Source organism: Panthera onca, chromosome E3 (genome assembly GCF_046562875.1).
Source record: "Panthera onca isolate mPanOnc1 chromosome E3, mPanOnc1 haplotype 2, whole genome shotgun sequence".
Classification (NCBI taxonomy): domain Eukaryota; kingdom Metazoa; phylum Chordata; class Mammalia; order Carnivora; family Felidae; genus Panthera; species Panthera onca.
This window is the reverse complement of record NC_138354.1, coordinates 25,969,547-25,990,434: the sequence shown is the minus strand read 5'-3', so window position 1 is coordinate 25,990,434 and position 20,888 is coordinate 25,969,547. Positions and strand designations below refer to the sequence as shown.

Genomic DNA, 20,888 nt, shown 5'->3' with positions numbered 1-20,888 from the left:
TTTCATTTCGGGAAGAATTTGTTTTCTCATCTATGAAATATGGATCATTGCTTCCACAAACTGAGTGCCTGTGATGTGCCAGGCTTAGTCTGAAGTCCCTGTGATCAAAGAACTTGTGTTCTAGAGTGGTATTTTCCAAGCGTTTATGACTAGGATCTGCTATAAAGAAAATATTTTTTGCCATAAATTGGTACAGTTGTTGGGGCACCTGGGTGGCTCAGTCAGTTAAGCATCTGACTTCAGCTCAGGTCATGATCTCACAGTTTGTGAGTTTGATCCCCATGTCACGCTCTGTGCTGACAGCTTAGAGCCTGGATCCTGCTTCAGATTCTGTGTCTCCTTCTCTCTCTGCGCCTCCACTGCTCACGCTCTGTCTCACAAAAATATATTTTAAAAAATGTTGTAAAAAGTTAAATTGGTGCAGTTGCTTGTGTATGTGCCTGCGCGCGCGTGCGCGCGCGCGCACACACACACACACACACACACACACACACACACACTAGAAGTTTTATAAAAAAAATTCTTATCGTTACTGTGTATGTTGCTTGTTGACATTGTCTATAGTATTTAGTTAAAAGAAGATTTTGGATATAATCCACAAATTATTTCATGATCCACTAATGGGTTGTGATCTATACTTTGAAAACACTGTGGTGGGTAATAACTGACTGCATATTGTCATGGGTATTAACTAAGATGATATATTCAAAGCAGGACCTAGCACAGAGCCAATGCTATTGTTCACTGCTATATTCCCAGTGCCTGGTACATAGCAGACACTTAACTAACATGCATTGAATGAGTGAAGAAATAGTAGTCATTGTTATTAGAAAAGCACAGAGCACAGCCTCAAAGAGAGGGAGACTGGCCAACCAGAGATAATGAAGCCAATTATCAACAGAGGAAGGACTCACTCTAGGTCTGACCTTAGTGTCTAATCTTTTGATTTTCTTCTCCCTTCTCCCAAGCAGAATGGGAATTAGAAGACAGGTAGGTGGGAAGAAGTGGCTAGAAGAAGAGAGAGCTGTAGATAGCCTTACCTGAAGCCAGAAAGGTAGAATTAATCTGTTTACAAGTATGTGCCTACTATATATACATCTACCCCTGGCTGGCAGTCTTTCCTCCAATTATCCTCTGGTTCTGTTTCTTGAGATTGTTTTCTTGAGGGTGGAATATTTTCCCCTTTGGGCACAGTTTTTTCCTTTCCTAGGCTGCCAGGTTGTTTTTCTTTTTCCTAATATGTAGACACCCCAAATGATTGACATTGGGGGTCAAACTTGTGCCTGCAAATACAAGGCCTCTGTTTTGCACCTTTTGACATAAAGAGATTCCTGAGTTAGAAATTAACTGGAAAAGCAGTGCCAAGGTACTAGGCTTTTTCTTGCTCAATGAGAAGGACAAGGTGGACTCAAGGAGCCAAGCAGAGGCCAGTATCCCAAGCCAGGCTGTCCTGGGAAGAAAAGAGGTGTTTTTGTTTTTGTTTTTGTTTTATTTGAGAGAGGAGGCAGGACAGAGAGTGGATGGTTGGGGAGAGAAAATCCTAAGCAGGCTCCATGCTCAGAAAGAGCCCGACATGGGGCTGGTTCCCACGACCCTGGGTTCATGACCTGAGCCAAAATCAAGAGTCAAATGCCCAACCTACTGAGTGACCCAGGAGACCTGGGTGCAGACATCACTGCACCAGACCCACTCTGTGAAACAAAGATTCTGAGTTCCGATGAGGACAGGCCCCTTGGGAGGTGGATAACTTCGTGACTGGGTAGACTGACTTTTGAGTCAGTTGTTCTGGCTCTTGATCAGCCATTTATAGTGTGCCAGAGGGCTCATTTCTTAATCTTTCTGAGGTCATTTTTATTGTCTGTAAAGGTAAAGTGCCCATCTCCTAGAGTAGTTATGGTGATTAGAGGAGAAGATGTAAGGACAGACATGTAGTAACAATTCTACCCGCGGCAGTCACTGCCAATGCTGCTTTGCTGATGGACAGTCACAGGGGTAGGAAAAGGGAGAGCCCGGGCTCGACTCCATGACTCCTGACCCAGGCCCATGTAGATGACAGTTCAGTCTTAAGAGTCAGTCCCACTGAGAAAAATTGAATATGTGTGAACTTGGGCTGAGTAGGAAATAGAACAATGACCCACTGCATGTACTTTTTCAGGATCTTTTTCATCCTGTCTCATTTAGTGGCAGGGTAACCATCAGCACTGTGCACTCATCTCCACAGGATAATTTTGTAGGAGTGAAATTTCTGGGTCAAAGAAGTGGTGCAGTTTTACGAATTTTGATACTTCTTCCCAAACAGCACCCCAGAGAGATTTTTAAAAATTATTTTATGGTCCCACCATAGTACCAACCCTGAACATTGTACACTTTCTTCTATCTTTGTCAAAAAAATAAGTGAGAAATCTCATTATTTACTTTTGCAATTCTTCAGTGAAAGGAGAAGTCATTGTCTCTTCATTTGTTGGTTATTTATTCTTTTCTAAACTGGCAGTTTGTTTGTGTCCTTTCCTTTTTTTTTTTTCCTCCTATTGCTTAAGAAGAAAATAATCTTTTTCTCCATTTTGGATTGGGAATATCATTTCTGGTTGGTGCAAATGAGGCCTTGTCTAAACCCACATCCAGGTATCTTTAAGATTATCTAAAAGATTATCTAAAAGATCTAAAAGATATCCAAAACATTAAAATGGAGGCTCTGGGTGGCTCCTGGAGTTGTCTGGGCAAAGGCCACGGGCGGGACCTTTGTGTTGGAGACTATTCATAAGTCCAATAACCATATTTTTCTAGTTTCTCTGATGCTTTTACATCTTGGGGCTTTGCTGACCGTGGAGGGACTGCCCCTCCCAAGCTAACTAATTCCTACAGATAGCAATGGGCTGGCCTGAGATCTGCTTTTCATATGCAAACCAATCACCCAGAGTCCACCCCCACACCCTCCTTTGCCAGGACCCCTCACTTTCAGGGCCACTATTCCCTTGCCCTAATCACCCCAGTGCCAGACACCAGACAACCAGGGATGATTCCCAGGATTCCCAATTCCCACTTCCCAGGGCCCACTGAAATTTATTCAAACTAGCCAGTCCTAAACCTGCTTACCCTGCCTCTCCTCTTCCTTCCCATGGAAACCACAAGAAAGGCTCTTGCTCATCTTTCCCCCTCTCCCTTGACCTCCTGATTGACCTTGTGTGCCCCCTCCTGTTGGGATCTGTGAATATAATAAACTGTGTTTTCAATGGCATCTGTTTTCTCATCTATTGGCCTTGCAATACCTGAATAATAATAAAACCTACATTTTAAAACAATAAGCATCACCTGCACTCAGTGCAGCTGGATCGTCCTGTGGCGTTTCTCTAGTTGGATGTTTTTCCACTCTTTCTTCAAAATTCCCACCCTTTCTCGCCCCACACATTTAATGACATCACAGTGTACTCATGGGAGCCAGTAAGCAATGCCTCCCTTATCTTCTCCGTCTTCCTGTCTCTGGACTCATCTTCCACATCTCCTCTCCTGTCATGATGGAGGCAGCATCCTTCTTCCTGCACTGATAAGCATTTTTCCTCACCTTCGCTTACTCCTTCCTCCTGTAACTTCCTCTTCTTGGAGTCACTTGAGAGTATTCTCATCTGCTAGTCCCTTCTATAGAAACCTTCCTTTGACCCCACACTCCCTCCAGCCACCATCCTATTTTCCAACCTTTCATAGCCAAACTTCACAAAAGATTTATCTGCACACTTTCCACTCAAATTCACACTGATATGCTTCCTGATCTGCCAGCTCCATTGACTTTGCTCATCAAGATCACCAAACACATCCATGTTGCCAAATTCAATCACTTTTTTTTTTCTTTATCTTGCTTCCAGAAGAGTAGTCAAAAATATTTGTTTTTGAACAAACCTTACTCAATTTATCAGAAGTTCCCATTTTCTTGGAATGCTCTTCTCTCAACTTTTAAGCATGGGTAGGAGACTTGATCTTAATAATCTTGACAGCTGTCACTTACTGAGTGCCTCTCTTGGGCCAGACACTGTACTGAATGCTTTTATGTTTATTGTGTCATACAATAATTGTTACAACACATATTACCAATAAGACTGTAGGTCAGAAAGATTAAGTTGCTTCCCTGAGATTACCCAGCTAGCCTGTGTTAAATCCATACTAAAGTGCGTATCTTATTCAGATTTACTCCTGTGATGCATTGCACTCCTTGGGGATAAAAAACATTCCATGCTTAGCAATGAAAGGTAGGTGGTTTTGGGTCCTTTTTTCAGGTAATGAAGCTAAAGTGTGAAGAAATTTGAAAAATTGATTAAACAGAATACAAAGGATTTTTGTGAGAGTGCTGTGTATTGGGAGGGAGTAGAAAATGAGTCAAGGGGGAAAGCCTTTCCAAGAGAGGGTCACCACCAGCCTTACCTATAACTGCTTATCCCAATCTGACCCCCACTTCATGAGGCCCCAAATACACGTGGGGGACTTGCAGGTAGCACATCCATTCTCTGGCTGGTGGCCAGTTAGGAACTCTGTTGCATGTGATTTATTCCTAGCAGCCTCCATGAACCCCTCCTTTGACCAGCAGCCACATAGCCTTAAGGCTGAGGCAGGTGAGTTTCACACCATGTCCTGAATACTAACACCTGCTCCTGTTGGGGCAGTCTGGCTCAGGTGAATTCCAGGGCCCCAGGCTGTTCCCTGCTTAGTCTGGATGTGGACACGCCAGGTTTGGGGGTGGGAGAAGGAGGTAGAGGAGCTGGTTCAGGAGCCTGAAGAAGTATAAACAGCCTTTCCCTCACATGATAGGTGGCAAGTAGAAAGGCCTAGATGGCTTGCAGAGACTTTGGTCAGTAAAATAATATGCCCCCTTTTTCAAGAGGAGCTCTGTTGCCACTTGGCCAAAATGATTAACACAAATTAGCAGCATGAGTCTGTGGTCAGCAGAATAATGACTTCCCAAGATGTCTGTGTCCTAGTCCCCAGAATCTGTGAATGTTACCTTACATCGCAAAGGGGACTTTGCAGTACCATTAAGTTTAAGACTTCGATATGAGGTTATCTGGGCAGGCCCATGAGCTAAGGGATGCAGGCAGCCCCCAGAAGCTAGAAAAGGCAAGTCAAGGGATCTTCCAGAGGGGACTAACCCTCATGACACCTTGACTTTGGCTCAGTGAAATTAACTTCTGATTTCTGGCTTCCAGAGCTGTAAGAGAGTAAGTTGGTACTTTTCGAGCCACTAAATTTGTGGTAATTTTTCAGAGCAATAATAGGAAACTAATATAGAATGTAATTTGGGTCTCCAGGCAACACTGTGTCAGCACCTGCCCCTTTTGGGATGACAGTGAAATCATGTATCTCAGAGATAGGGTGCTGGCTGAAATCAAATTTCATTTGATCCATGGATATTTATTACCTGAGCACCTATTGTATCCAAGCAGCATTCTAGGCATTAGGAATACAGTGGGGAAGGGAATAGACATATCTGCTCTCCAGGGACTTACCCAACAGTGGGGGAATCAAGCAGTATATTAGTGCACAGCAAAACAAGGTGCTTTCAAATGTTGGTATCTAGGAAGCCCTCTTTGAGGTGGTGGCATTTGAACTGAGGTTTGAAGGATAAAAAAGACATCTGCATGAAGATCTATGGGAGTGCATCATGTGTGCATTTAGGCAGAAGGAACAGCCGTAAGGAGAGAAAGCACTTGAACTGTTCAAGAATAGACAGGAAGTATGACTGGAGCCTAGAAAATGACAGGGAGAGAGAAGGGAACAGAAGAGATCTGTGGGGCCAGAAATTTCTAGGCCTGGAAGACATGGTGAGCAGACCAATCTTATTCTAAAAGGGATAAAGATGCCATTACAGAGTTAAAAAAAGGTAGTGTTGCAAGCTTTCAAGAATATGGCTTTTTAAAAGAATTTCAGCAGCTTTATGGAATAGGGGTGGGGGGTGGGCAAGGAACTACAGAATGGCAATAGAAGCACCATTGGAGAGACTTCCTTGGCTGAGAATGGTGGGTGGAGGTGGAGGGAAGTGGGTGGAGTCACATGAAGATAAGTGGCACGTGTCAGTGCACAGAAGTGGATGGAATCAGTGCAAGTGGGTGGAGTCACATGCGTTGGTAGAGTTACTTTTAGGGTAGTAAACAAAGGGGCTTGAGGATTATCCTAGCGCCTTGCTGCTTAAGATAGTGGGTCACTTACTGAAATATAGTAGACTGGGGACATGTTTGGGGCTGGATCTCTTTCTTACTGTGCTAAAATACAGCCTAAACAAATCAGTCCACTTCATTTGTAAGTTTTAGCCAAACTCTGGGGACTCCAACCTAGTGAAGGTGGTGTGTAGAGTGGTTAAATGTAGTCTCTGGAGTGAGAGTGCCTGGGATCATATCTCAAGGGCTTTCTGGCTATGTGGTCCTGACTGGTTGCTTAACCTCTCTTTGCCTCAGATCTCTCATCTGTAAAATGGGGATAATGAAAGTAATGTGAGAATTACATGACTGTGTGGCATGTTGTAAACACTCATTAAATGTTTCAGTTATGGCTTTGCTTGCAACCCTGAATTCCAGGTCAAACAGCTTTTCTAAGGCAGCACCAACCACAAAAAAGAGGTAATGCAAAGAACAGGGCCAAAGACTTTCAGGAGTTTTTAATTATCCAGCCTCCACCCACTGCAATGATATATCATTTTTTTTAGAGCAGATCCACTTAGAAAATGATGCCAGGACCTGGAAAATGGCTCTTAGCTTTGGAGAAGCTACAGTTCTTCCTTCACTTTTGGTTTCTTCTCTTCTTTTGGAGGTCCCTTTGGCTTAGCCACTTTCTCCTCCTCCTCCTTGGCTGGTTCCTTTTGCCCAGCTGGCTCTTCCAGCTTTGTCACATTCTGTATCCCAGGCAACTTCTGGTCACGTAACTCTTTCTTGATAATAGGTACTTCCTTTTCCTCAGCTAATGCCTCCTCTTCTGTCACTTTACTTTGCTCAGTAGACAACAGCTATTCAAGAAAAGAAGGGAGGGAAGAAGTAGGATAAAGAAATAAAGAGGCAAGACATATGTGGTAATTGTGATTATAATTACCAAGTCTTCTTTTTCTGGAAATGCCCAGAGAGAGGCACTTGGAGCATCCTCATAGATGCCAGAGCCCAACTGTGGTTTTGCCCCTCTGGAAAGAAAGCCCTTGTGGAACCTCCTTCCTCCACTCTAAGGCCACACGTGTGGCTGCCCCAGCTCTAACTCCAGGGCTGGGCATGTGACCCAGGCCTATCATGAATCCCTATCCAGGACATTTCCTAGGACTACTAAGAAGTAGGTGCCTGCTTGCTTTTTTTTTTTTTTTAATTTTTTTTAATGTTTATTTATTTTTGAGAGAAAGAGACAGAGCATGAGTGGGAGAGGGGCAGAGAGAGATACAGAACTGGAAGCAGGCTCCAGGCTCTGAGCTTTCAGCACAGGGCCCGACACGGGGCTTGAACTCACGAGCAGTGAGATGATAACCTGAGCTGAAGTCAAGTGCTTAACCGACTGAGCTACCCAGGCACCCCTTTTCTTTCTTTTTTTTAAAAAAATTTTTAATGATTACTTATTTTTGATTGATGGAGAGAGAGAGAGAGAGAGAGAGAGAGAGAGAGAGAACAAGAACAAGTGGGCAAGGGGCAGAGAGAGACTGAGACCCAGAATCCAAAGCAGGCTCCAGGCTCTGAGCTGTCAGCACAAAGCCTGATGTGGGGCTTGAACTCACAAACCATGAGATCATGACCTGAACCGAAGTCGGATGCTCAACCAAATGAGCCACCCAGGCACCCCTAGGCACTTGCTTTTTAAGCTGGGAAGATATTAGTTTAGAGCTGTGGGGAAATCTTTGACCCTCCATGGGGAAGTGACTGCTTGGGAATAAGGCCAACAAAGGTAAAACAGAGATGGGGAGACAGAAAATGAGTCTGAGCTTCTGAATCTACCTGATGTCCTAGCAGTTATATGGATTAAGTTCCCATTGTTGCCTAAACGAAAGAATCGTGTTTCTGATATTTGCAAACGAAAGGGTCCTAACTAATAGAGATGGCACCTTCCTGCAGATGGCCTCACTGAGGCAGGAACAGGATTCAGAGAGAATGGGGATTGTCATCTCATCCATTAGGAAAATAATGCCAGAGAGCTGGATCCTGTCAAGACATCTGGTTACTGACTCAGGAACAGAGGCCAGGGAAGCAACCTTAGGAGGCCTCAGAGCCTTTGTCTTTCCCTTCATTTCTAAAGTCTGCCATTTCTACTTCCTTGTAGTAAGTGCCCTTGAAATAAAGTCATCCAAAATGGGTAGTTGTTCACCGAGTCGTCAATGATCTCCAGAGTACAAGATTATGGGACTCTTGGCACACCCTCTCCTAGTCCTTTGAGTTCTTGGTGTTCTATGTGAGACAGAATAATCCAGGTACTGCTGTTTCACCTTACCCCATCCTCATCCTCAATCCTGGTCTTGATTTGAGTTTCCAGGAAGTCAGAAAAGCCCTTCAGGGTATGTTCTCCCTTATACAATACAGCCTAGGAAGAAAATGGAACAAGGTCAAGACAATATCCTCTTCTTGCAAAATATTCAGGGATTGCTATGTAAGATAAGTCCAGGGTCAAATTCCTAACAACCTGAGTACAGGGAGTAGGTTCTTTAACCTCTCTGAGCCTCCATTACTATGGCTCTAACATAAGAATAATAAAAACTCTTCCACCATAGGGCTATAATGTAGTGCTTCAGAGCACGGACCTCGGAGCATACTGTCAAGGTTCAAACCCTGTTTACTCTCTCTGTGACTCAGTTTTTTTATCTGTAATGTGAAGATAACAATAGTACCTACCACATATGTTGTTATAAGAATTTCTATATGAATTACTATATGAAAAGCACTTAAAACAGTACCTGACTCATAGTGAGTACTACATATAGTTGACATTATTATCATAACAAGAAGAATAAGAATAGTTCTTATTTTACAAAGCATCTGATCCATGATCATTACTCAGTCAACACTAGTTCCCTTTCCTTTTTTAGTCTTTAAGAAGATTATGAAGCTGTTTACTGCCCACTGGTTGTCTAAACTCCCTTTCATATAACTAAAGACTTAAGGTAGCTCCACCCTCTCAACTCAGCCTCATTTTGTATCACTCCTCCACATGCATCTTCTGTACCAGAAGGATGGCATCTCCTTCAGAGTGCTATGGCCACCCTTCTGCCCACATCCTCGTGCATATTATACTTCCTACGTGTAGTTCACATCCCTCTTCTAATCTGATTTAAATACTCAGCATTCTTCAAAATCTCATGTCTCCATGAAATATCTGCCTTCCAGAATCTGTCCCCTTCAATTCCAATTGCATGTAGAGGTGGGCCTACATCATGACTTCTCTCCCACACTCAGTCATACTCTTCTTGGGAGCAGGAATCTTGGCTTGCTTTGTTTTGATGGACACCCTTCTCCAGGTGCCAAAGCAGAGCAGCATGGAGAGTATGTTCCATGACATTGATGATGCTTGCTGATTATAATACTGAAGTGTAAAAGACATTAACTGCTTTTCTATCATGTGATTTTCCTTCTTCTCATAGCACCCCACCCTCAATATTCACGTGGAAATTCCCCCCACCTTATTCCATATAGTCTGGGTAGAGCTCAGCCCCAGTACCAGAGGAAACTGGGCCTGACTAATCAAGACACTCACATCAGCCTGACTACACTGACTGGGTAAGGGAAGAGCAGCTAACCCAAGCTGGACCCAATTACAGCAAGTCTTGGGACTTGTGGGGAAGCTAATGGAAAACACTCTTCAACCTGAACATGAGAGGATAATAGGGGCTTGAGCTGAGGATGAAGCTGTTTGGGTAGAAGGCAGAGCTGGAGATAGGGAGAAACTGGTTCTCTGATAATGACATAATGGCATTTCCAGGTATGTGGTTCCCAAGTGCTCCTCACTTGTTGAGAGTCGGTGGGGAAAAGCCTGAAGAAGGGGTACCGGTCCAAGTGCATCAGCTGAATGTCATTTGCCGTAATGTCAATCTTGGCAATGGTGACTGTTGAGTGGTTTTGATACTTTCTGCCCAACTCCTGCAACACTGGGAAGAGTTCCTTACACTTTTCTGACCAGGGTGCATCTGAAAGAGAAGGGCCATTGCTCAAGTTCACACTAATAAAACTGAAAGTCAATACTACCCCCATAAACACCATCACCATATTTTACTAATGGTTCTGTTGCTTTGCAGATTTCACTCTTTCTTTTAACACTGTATTACATTATTTTACATTTCAATCACAGCACCTGGTCATTATTAAATAAATTAGAAAAAAACTGATATAGTCCCCTTCCACCCAGACACTAACACTTTAAGCATGCTGGGACATTTTCTTCTATTCTTTGTTTCTCCTTTGACATAGCTTTCCACTCCAGTTGAAGAGAAAAAAAAAAAAAACAAGAAAAATATTTATGCTAGATGATTCCTCATGTTCTACCAGAAATCATGTGTGTGTGTGTGTGTGTGTGTGTGTGTGTGTGTGTGAATATGAGAGAGAGAGAGAGAGAGTGAGAGCACAAGAGTTTTCCAACAGAAGTTAAGCTCACAGTCCAAGGTCACCCAGGTAATTGAGCAGAAAGTGGGATTTGAAGTCAGGCTTCTTTGACTTGTGACTATTATAGTACACTGCCTTTTAGTCCCGTGGTAGAGAATGTACCTAAGAGGTTGAACAGGAAGTTGTAACAAGTACAATGACCCCTGGAAAGGGGACTTCCTTAGGGACAGTTCCTTTAAGCTTTGAGTCTGGCCCAGGCACCTAGCCCTCTGGAGAGAATCATGGACCAGCTCCAGCATGGAAAGAAACTGAACCTTCCCTGCTCTTTGTGGTCGCATTAAAGTTTCTGGCTCTGTGGGAGGGGTGGCTTTCAGGGCCCTGACACTCTACATTTGGATGATCATCCCTCCATTTACAAACCAAGTGCCTCCATGACCATCTGCTCTCCCTGCAGCTCCCCTGGAGCCCAATGGGCCCTGGGTTGGAACAGGAGGGGGCATAATGGTCACAGTCCTAGGGGGCCAATCTGAGAGGCCTGCTTCCAAGAAAATGAGGCTGTTCTTGCCTTTTACCAGAGCCAAATGAGCATTCTCATAACTCCAGTGTCAGGTAAGTATAGAAAAGCCGCCCACCCTCTCACGTAAAGGGAACAGATCATGGTTATTCAACCACACAGACCTTAAACACCTCACCCTGTGGATGAGAGTCCATTTCAGTGAGATTTTTAAAGGTCTGCACATTGCATTCCAGCCCTCAGGAAGTAATGGCATCAGAGCTTGATTTGAATTTTTTGCCTTGCAATGAATTTACTGTGTGACCTGGGGTAAGGTAGTTAATCTTCCTGAGACTAAGTTCCCTGATCTGTATCATGGAGAAATCCACTGGACCTTCCTAAGAGGCTTGTTTTGAGGAGGAAAAAAGAGCAGGTGTGTGAACAGCCAACTCATGTCGGGCTCATTGTAAGTTCTCAGTAAATAGTAAATAAGAGAGATGTCTGAAATAACTTCATTATCACCCTTCTCTGTATCTCAGAGTAGGAGTGAAGTCCCCAGTTTGGACTCTCATATGCAAATCAGAAAGAGTAGAGAAAGGGCAATAGTCCTTAGGCAAGCACTGGAAATAATTACAACAACAATAATAGCAGCGATAATAGCTGTTATTTATCAAGTGCTTGCAATATGCCACACACTGCTAAGCTCTCTTCCTACAGGATTTGAGTCTCCAGTTTGGCCACACCAACTCAGGTAGGTTAAATACAGGCCATTTGATAAGTTACTTAAAGTCAGAACTGCTCTTCTGTACAGCAGTTACCAGCCAAGGCACTGAGGTCAGGCTGCCTAGGCTCCAATCCCTATTCTCAGTACTTAGTCACTGCCTGACTTTGGAAAAGTTTCTTCACCCACCTGAGACTCTGTTTAGTCATATGCAAAATGAGAGCAATAGTAGTAGCTACTTTCAAAAGTGTGTCGTGAGGATTAAATGAGATAAAGTATAGAATGGCTCAGCAGGAGGCCTGGTATACCATAGCATTGAATCAGTGTTATCCATCAGCATTATTATTGTTGTAAAAGCCATAGGCCTGAATTATATGGACAGTATTCCACATGTTCCAAGAATTAGATTTTCAGGAAGAGTTGCACTGTGGGTGATAGCATCTTAATCCAGACTCTTTGGATGTTAGAAAATCATCCTTCACATAGTGTTTTGCTAGATTTTTGAGTTTTGGGGGCCCAAGAGTTCAGGAGCAACTCTTGAAAAGTAATGTCTGGGCCACTGCTTTCTATGGCCTCTGCAGAGATACTTACAGAACATCACAAATACATCCCTTTCCTTGTCAAAGACCACCACATTGAAGTTCTTCCCAACGAGTTGCTTAACTGGCCCCTGGTCCCAATATTTTGGAATCTCTTCACTGGATTGATGTTTCTAGGAAGCAAATTTGAGAGATCTGACAGTCGCCAGAAAGGGGTTGGCAGTTGGGGCTCCCCGCCCCAGTGGGAAACAATGGGAAGTTTTCTCTTGTTCTTAACAAGAGCCTTGGGAAAGAGTTTGAAATGCTCATGTTCAGCCTGGATTGTTCAGGGCCAGTTGAGATCAGAGGGCTAAGGAAGAGGTAGGGCTTCAAGCTGGAATGAATTCTAGCCTTCCAAATATGTAATTTGTGAGGTTCTCAGATGAGAGTTGGGTTCATGTCTTTAACATCTTAACTAGTTTGTCCTGACCTCCCCCCTAAAGTTTATCTGTTCCCAATTACTTCCTGAATCAAAACCAAGATAATTTACATGACCTGTTAAACCTTTATCACCCTTTGGCTCCCATTAGCCTCACCAAGCTCATTACCATTCTTTCTTTGCTTTCTTCAACCATACTGGTCTTCTGTTTAACCAAAGGGCTAGCTAGCTTTCTTCCACCTCAGGCCTTTGTTGATGCCATTCCTGTGTCTGGAGGGCCTTCCCCACTCCCCATTCTTGCTCTTCTTTCTTTATCCAGTTAACTCAGATTTACCCTTCAGAATGATCTCTAGGGAGGGCTTCCCTCACTCTCCCCAAACTAGGTCAGATCCTGCTACAGTAAGTTTTCATAACATTTGATATTTTTCCTTGTATCACTTATTCAAGTTTATCATTTATATCTTATTTTTCTCATTATTTTCTTTTCTGGTTATTTGATTCATGTGTCTCTACTACACTAGACAGAATGTCACAAGGGATTTTTCTGTCTTCATCACTGAGTATGCACAGCCTGATACATCATAGGACCTCAGTAAATATTCTGTGAGAGAATGCATGAAAGAATGAACCTAGCTCTGCTTCTTTTTGAAGGAAGTGGTATAAATCTCACAACATGTATTTTTCTCTACAACCATTGCTTCCTGCAGTTTCTTGAATCCACACCCTTCTCTCCATCTGCACTGCTGCTCCCCAACCAAGGTAGCCTTCATCTCTCACCTAGATCACTGCAATAGCCCCACAGAGTTCTTTCTGCATCTCCTAATCTTCTTCACACTTTTATTCTACCAGTGGGGTTTTATTTTCACCATGCAAATTTTCCTTTCTATTGCTCTCAGGACACCAAGTCCTTAATATGCATAGCTGTCTGGCCTTTACCCAGTTTGCCAGCTCCTACAATACTTCCCTCGTCCCGACCCCAGCCTCTGGAAGGGACTTGAAGATTCTTTCTGAGGAAGCATAAAGAGGGTGGGGGCTGGACATGGGAGGTGGGAAATGGTGAAAAAGATGGAAATTAGAAATGGGCCAGACCAGGCATGTGACATCTCATACTTCATGTGAAGCATGCTCATCTCTATTGCCAAGAGTTTGGTGGATGTATTGGCCCTTGACAAGGAGACAGACACCTCCTGAGGTTCAACTGGAGGGAAGAGAGAGAGAATGGGTAGTGCTGCAGGTAGGTTTGTAGATATGTTGACAGAAAATGAGGGGCCCTTGTCTTAATGATACATGGTCTCGTGCTCAGCTGAAACTGGAAGAAGGAAGGGGATATGAGGACAAAGAGACTCAGAGATGAAGAGAATGAACACACTAAGAGAAATTTCTATAGATATGTCAAGACATTTCAAAGAGCCCATGGGAGGTTTGTGATTCAGTGAAACCAGCCTGCCTCAGGGTGGTGTTCTTTTTCTCTAGCATTGGCCTGGAAGCAGTAGGGACATGAAGTGGGTTCAACCAGGGTTGTGATTTTGCCTTGTAAATTCTACAGGGTATAAAGAAGTTGAAGATAGATAAAGAAATAAAGGGATAAAGGAATTAAGGGAATCATCACCAGAGCGATGAACTATGGAATCCAAGTTCATGAAGGCAGTAGAGAGATTGTGACATGGGATCAGGAGACTGGAAGCCATGAGAAGGGTAAGGATTTACAACAGTATGGATACTAGAAAAAGGAACTAAAGGGATGGGAAGCTTGAAATCAGGTTTTCAGAGGGGCTGCCATCTCTAAAGTGTGGCCACAAGAGCAGGTGGCTGGAATGGCAAACAATAATTAGAGAAGAGAGAGACCAGGGTTTTGCATACTGACATTTCTGGAGGTGATGGCAGAGAAGGGATGGAAAGCAAGTCTGCAATGAGCTTAAGTCCTCAGAGAATGAAAGGGACATGATCAGAGGACAGCAATGGAAGGTAGGAGCAGGTGATCTAAAAGTCCAAATGCATGAGGTCTGGCATTTTGAAGGTAGGAGGAAATGTCATGGAGGACACCAGCCTCACTACTTGGCCTGTGATGATGATGTGCATAGGAGAAAAAAAAAAACAGCTTTCACTTGAGAAGGAGTGTCTGTGTGGGAATGGACAGAAGGTAATGGGAACCCTCAGAGGGAAAGGGACCAAATATTCTGGTTTGCCTGGAAAGTTCCAATTTATTCTGTTTCAGAATATTTTAAAGATTGCATGCCCCCAACCCCCATTATTCTCAAAAGTGTTTCCATTTGGTAAATAAAAAATATGGTCACCTAATGCAGCAGGGTGGCTGAAGGACTTCACAAGTGCTACATAAACAGCAGGAGATGTTGTGTTATGTATGATCCTTCTGCACCTTCTCCTTCCTTTTATAGCAAAACAGGCTCATTTTTAACCTCCCAGACAAGAGGTCCCTAAAACCTTTAGGGATAAATCCTGATGGTTTAATACATCCCCACCCCCCTTTCCCCCAAAATCCATCTATCCTTAAATCTTTCACAGGAGAGTCCAAAAGGAGGAAAAGTGTCTCCTTTCATAGGATGTTGGCCCTGGGAACTCCTGCATTTCAGTTGAGAGTATCTGCAAAGGAAATGCCTTTCAGAATAAAGAATTAATGGTGGAATCATAGTGTCAGGACAAGTCAAAAGTTGAAAAGATTGGAGGTGGAGAGATAAGGGTATTTCCCCATTTTGAACCATGAGATTGACCTTTATTCTGCCTCCCTGTTCAGATGACCAAAGCCATCAAAATTATGAAATTTTGAGGTTCAGGGTAAAGTTTGTCCAACAACAAACTTACCTTGGCACTTCTATTCAGAAAGCTGCGGCCAAATTTCTTGAGATTTTCGTAGGTTATCTCCTCAGAAGGCATTTTGTACCTCGCATCAGAGCTTAAGTTTAGGATTTGGACACATGGGATATTAACCTCTGTAATCCTGAAGTATTTGAATATATGTCCATTTCTGGGTTCATCTGCATCCACAATGATGAAAAGGATCTGCCAAATCAAATAAAACCTGTGTCCCTTAGGATTGGAGGCCATGAGAAGGTTAAAGATTAAAACTGGCTAAGGAATCCCTTACTGAGGGAAAGAAACTCCAGAAGCCATGGGAGATCACTAACGGAATGCAAATAGCAGGGTCTATGGAGTGCCTCTGAAAGATAGAACAGGGCCCCTTTCCATCAGGCAGGGCAGCCCTGTGCCCCAGGGCACAGGCCGATGTTGTCCGTCTGCCTGGTTTCACCATCCTTGTGCAGGGTACCATCCACACAACCACAGGAAGTCAGGAGGTCCTGGACTTTCATCCAGGTCCTTGGGCAAAACCATAACTGACCCTCTCTGTGCTTCTATTTCCTTCCTTATCTGTAGAGATTATAAGAGTACCCACCTTATAGGGTTGTTGAGAGAATTAAACAGGACAATGGCTTAGTTCAATAACTGGGAGGTAGAAAATGCTCATATGTCAGCTTTTTTTGTTCTAAATTATTCTTCTGTCAAGGGAATTCATGACTTCATTTACTCATCATTGAACAAATATTAGTGGAGTGCCTACTAGGCATTTTGCTACCTATTGGGGACATAAGATCTGCCCTCATGGAGTTTATGTTCTAGTGGAAAAAACAGACAACAAAGGAGTGAATAAATTAATAAATTCATATAGCAATGAGTGCCAATTAGACAGTAAAAAGGGCACTGTGATAGAGCATGACCACATAGGTGAAGTCAGGTCAGAGCTCAGTGTTAGGTAGGAAGGTCAGGAGGAGTATCTGAGGAGGTGACATCTTAGCAGGGACATGGGTAATGAGTTAACAAGTCAGGACAACACTGAACCAGGCAGTGGAAATTGTTAATGCAAAAGCCTGGGGTCAGGGAACATAAAGTGTTCTTGAATAGAAAGGAAAGGCCAGTGTGGCTTCAGCATCATGAAGGACAGAGTCACGGGGGACAAGGTTAGAGACATGTCAGAGATGAGATCAGAGCTCTAATAACGAGGTTGAGTTTTAGCTGAATAAGATAGAGGGCCACTGAAGAATAATAAGCCAGAGAGTGCTACAATAATTTGTGAAAAATTACTCTTGTTGCAGAGAAGCAGTAAGATTGGAAATGGGGAGGCCACTTAGAGGCCACAGCAAACACTGATACCCTCAGGTCATTCATCTATCAAAATATTAAGGGCCCTGTTATGTGCCTGACATTCTTCCGGGTGCTGGGGAGACTGTGAAAACAGAGCAACGTATTAGAACCATCCTTGTATACTTTCAACAAATATTGGCTAGATGTGAACAGGATAAGATATGGGGGTATGACCTGTCTGAATAGTATTCATCCATTGTCTTTGGCTCTAAAATGGATCACAATCAATAAATGGCATTCAGGAACCTAGATAGTTGGGGTAAAGGGCATTTAGAACCTTATCTCAGGGGCACCTGGGTGACTCAGTCAACTGGTTAAGCATCTAATTCTTGATTTCGGCTCAGGTTATGAACTCACAGTGAGATGGAACCCCAGGTGGGTCTCTGAGCTGACAGCATAGAGCCTGCTTGGGATTTTCTCTCTCCCTCTCTCTCTCTCCCCCTCCCCTGCTCATGCACTCTACCTGTCTGTCTTTCTCAAAAATAAATAAACATTAAAAAAGAAAAAAGAACCCTGTCTAACAATATATGCCAAAATAAACTCCACCCAGATTAAAGAGCTAAATTTAAAAAAATAATCTGGAAGAAATATGGCTAAGTACTGACTATCATAACACAAGAGAAATAGAGGGAAGCAATCAGATTGTGATCAACTGAATTACATCAAAAATCTATATTTTAAAATTGAATAAACCAGGAAAAATATTAACCAGAGATATTTCTGTAATTGGAACAAACTTCCTGGAGAATATGGTGGGATGTAGCACAAACATTAAATATGTTCATGCCCTAGTGGCTTTACTTGTATTTATTTTGGGGTTTAAGCTTTTTAATTGTTTCACTTGAATTTTAGAGTAATTTTCTTGAAAAGGAAAAAAAGCCTGCCATTACCATACTTCTTATAAAAAAATAAAGAGAAAAAAAGAAACTAATTGCCTCCATAGTCCAGGTGGTGGTAACTACATAAATACAGGTATAGGTCTTAAGAAAAACAGATTTGTTTCTAATGATGATGATAGCAATGATGATAGCAGTGTTCACTGTACATTGCTCATTGCTCTACATATGATGCTTCTAATTCTTACACACAGTTCTCCATTTTACATGAGGTGATTGAAACTGAGAGGCTTAGAAACTCAGTGAAAAAAATCCCTTGTAAGAGGAAGAAAAGTTGTGTAAAGTTTAAACCTTTCTGCTTCACACCTTCAGGCTGTTCCTATTCCCTGAGCTCAGGCAGGGGTGGTCTCTCCTCCTCCTCACCTGCAGGCCAAAAACCACCCACAGTGCAACCACTCACCCTTGCTGGAGCGTCCATCAAAAAGCAGCCAAACCTCACATTCCCATGGTAGACTTCTCAAAAAGATGAGGGAAGAAGAAGCATAGGTATAGCAAGAAAGGAAGAGACACTGGACAGGAAGAAGGGAGGAGGCTGGTTTAAAATTAAGTAGTAAATAATATGTAGTATCAATATGCAAATAAGGAAGCTGGTATGGAAATGAATATGCAAGTTCTCCCTGGCTTAATTTATAACCAGCCTGGCAGGCAAATAGCATTAGGGTCTACAGGTTCTGGATCCCCATTCAACAAGGGCAATACCATTTTCCACAAACCTTGTTTGTAAATTCCTTCGATGCCAACTTGTAATGCTGCATTATCATACCAAATGACTTGGATCTTTTAGAGGCGAAGAGCAGCATGTGATTCAGGATGTGCAATTCATAAATCAGATCCTTACTCTGAAATTACCAGGGAAATAGGTCATCCAGGCACAAGCTGCCCCAGCTGCCCTTCTCCCAGGGACCTTTTGGCTCACTGACCTCGGTGTTGTATTCAATAACAAAATCTGTAAGGTGCTGCTTTATGACTTGATTGAGGACCTGTTTGTTGGTACTGTCATTAATAAGCTCCTCACGGTTCACAATTTTTCCCTTGGACAAAAGGAGAAAAACATTAGAGGGCAGTAGCTTCCGTAATATAGACACTTAATAAATATAAATAGCAAAATTTTCCCCTTGGACAAAAGGAGAATACCATCATGACAAGTGTAATCCATAATCTTTACTTCATAAATAGGAATGGCCAGCCTGTGGGTGAAACATGGGTCTGTGGCAGCCGTGAAAATCTCCAATCTACAAAGCAGGGGGTGTAACCAGCTGCTGTGCTTTGAAATCCATCCACATAGTTGTACTGATGCTGAGCAGTATCTTACACACTGCTCCTAACCGACGCACTGTTTCAGGGATACTAAGGCAAGCTCATTTCTGGGAGATGCAGGACTTCTCTGGTAGGCAACTTTGGCCAACTTTCTTAGAACTGCAATCAAGGACCTTCTTTATTTCCAAAGGGTCAGACCTACATCCTGGCCTGATGAGTTCTCCCTGCCCCTCACCCCACATCAGCTCCCTTTGTTCCCTTTCATAGGCATTTTCCCCAATCTTTTGCATATCTAATCCTGTTTGATGACTGCTTCTCAGAAGGACTGCAATTAACATAGAGAAGGAAATAATTCCCTGTAGCCCACGATCAAAGTCTGCAGGGGAAGGAGAACAAAGAGATGGCTCTCTTCATTGGTTTCTTTCTACTCCATCTCCTTCTCTTTGCATCCACCAATCCTACGCTCTAGTCCAAATCCCTTCCCTGGACTCCTGCAAAAGCCTTCTAATGGTCTTCCAATTTCTCCCCTTGTTTCCCTCCAACCCATTCCCTACCTTCAGCCAGAGTGATGCGGTTAAAAAGCACTTATGTCATTCTCTTGCTCAAATACTGCACAGCCCCTGTTGTCCTTTGGACAGAACCAAAACCCTATTCTGGTCGTAGTAATAGTCTGATAATACTAATCAGACTTATCAAGAGATCATATTGTACCGGTCACACAGTTCTAAATATGCCATATTCAAGAACTGTTTTAATCCTCATAACATCTCACTGAGCTGTGAATCATTATTTCTTCCATTGTACAGTTGAGGAAATCAAGGTACAGAAAAATGAAGTGACTTGCCCAGGGTTGCTAAGCTAGTGAGAGGTAGAGCCAAGATTCCACCCCAGGCTGTCTGACTCTAGAACTCATGCTCTTAACCATAAAAATAGACCAACTTTGTCCTAACTGAATTTTTCAAATTTGCTCTTTGGCTTTTGATATTGTGATGAGGTTTGTTCTGTGGAACTGTCAGTAATTTTTTTATGTGGTCCAAGTTTATCAGTATTTCTTTTCATAGATTTTGGGGTTTCTGTCAATGCTTCATAAAAGGGCTTTCCCACTACAAGTTTAGAAACAAAATCCTCCATGACATCTTCTAGTGTTTCTATGGTTTCATCGTTATATTTTTAAATCAATAAGAAATCAATCTGGGATTTAATTTGGTGGAAGGAGAATATATAGATTTAGCTTTATTTTTTTTTTTTCTAAATGGCTACCCAATTCTCTCAACACTAATCATTGAATAACATATTTTCCCTACTGATCTAAAATATCACCTTTATTATATACTAGATTTCCATATGTATTTGGATCTATTTTTAGACTCTATGTTGTCCCATTCAGATACATAAATCAGGTTATTTTATTCTCTGACTGAACACTTTTTAATGACTTCTAAGAGCCCAAGTAAAAATGTAGTGACTCACAGTCTTAAGCAGATCTGGGTATCACTTCACCCACCTCCTATGTGGCCTTGGGCAAGTAAACTAACCACTCTGAGCCTTATCTATAAATAACATGATTACTGTAAGGATTTGGCTTTGTGTGGGGAGGGAGTAAGGCATGCTTCAGGAACCAGACTACAGTGTTTAGAGTAACACTGTTCAATAGAACGTTCTGTGATGATGGAAATGCTCTGTATATCTATGCTGTCCAATACAGTAGCCACTATCCACATGTAGCTAGTTTGGAGAACTAGAATGTTAATTTAACTAATTTTAATGTAAACAGTCATATGTGACAAGTAGCTGCCTATTGGGCAGCTCAGATCTAGATCCTAGAGAGGAAGAAGGGGAAGATGTGTAATAGAGGCTAGGCTGTGAAAGGCCATGTAGGT

The 20,888-nt window shown here is 42.7% G+C and overlaps 2 protein-coding genes across 3 annotated transcripts in view; one reads left to right on the top strand and one right to left on the bottom strand.

Moving 5' to 3' along the window:
- The window catches only part of ACSM5 (acyl-CoA synthetase medium chain family member 5), a 116,848-nt gene that overhangs the window by 37,748 nt on the left and 58,212 nt on the right, over window positions 1-20,888 (top strand). The gene's annotated exons all lie outside the window — the stretch shown is intronic.
- The window catches only part of PDILT (protein disulfide isomerase like, testis expressed), a 42,966-nt gene continuing 28,697 nt past the window's right edge, over window positions 6,620-20,888 (bottom strand). The window contains exons 6-12 of the mRNA XM_060648669.2: window positions 18,672-18,782; window positions 18,465-18,590; window positions 15,521-15,718; window positions 12,335-12,455; window positions 9,939-10,117; window positions 8,431-8,520; window positions 6,620-6,979 (exon numbers count right to left, since the gene is read on the bottom strand). Coding sequence (XP_060504652.2) covers window positions 6,743-6,979; window positions 8,431-8,520; window positions 9,939-10,117; window positions 12,335-12,455; window positions 15,521-15,718; window positions 18,465-18,590; window positions 18,672-18,782 — 1,062 coding nt within the window. The 3' untranslated portion in view covers window positions 6,620-6,742. The remainder of the gene's footprint in view (window positions 6,980-8,430; window positions 8,521-9,938; window positions 10,118-12,334; window positions 12,456-15,520; window positions 15,719-18,464; window positions 18,591-18,671; window positions 18,783-20,888) is intronic.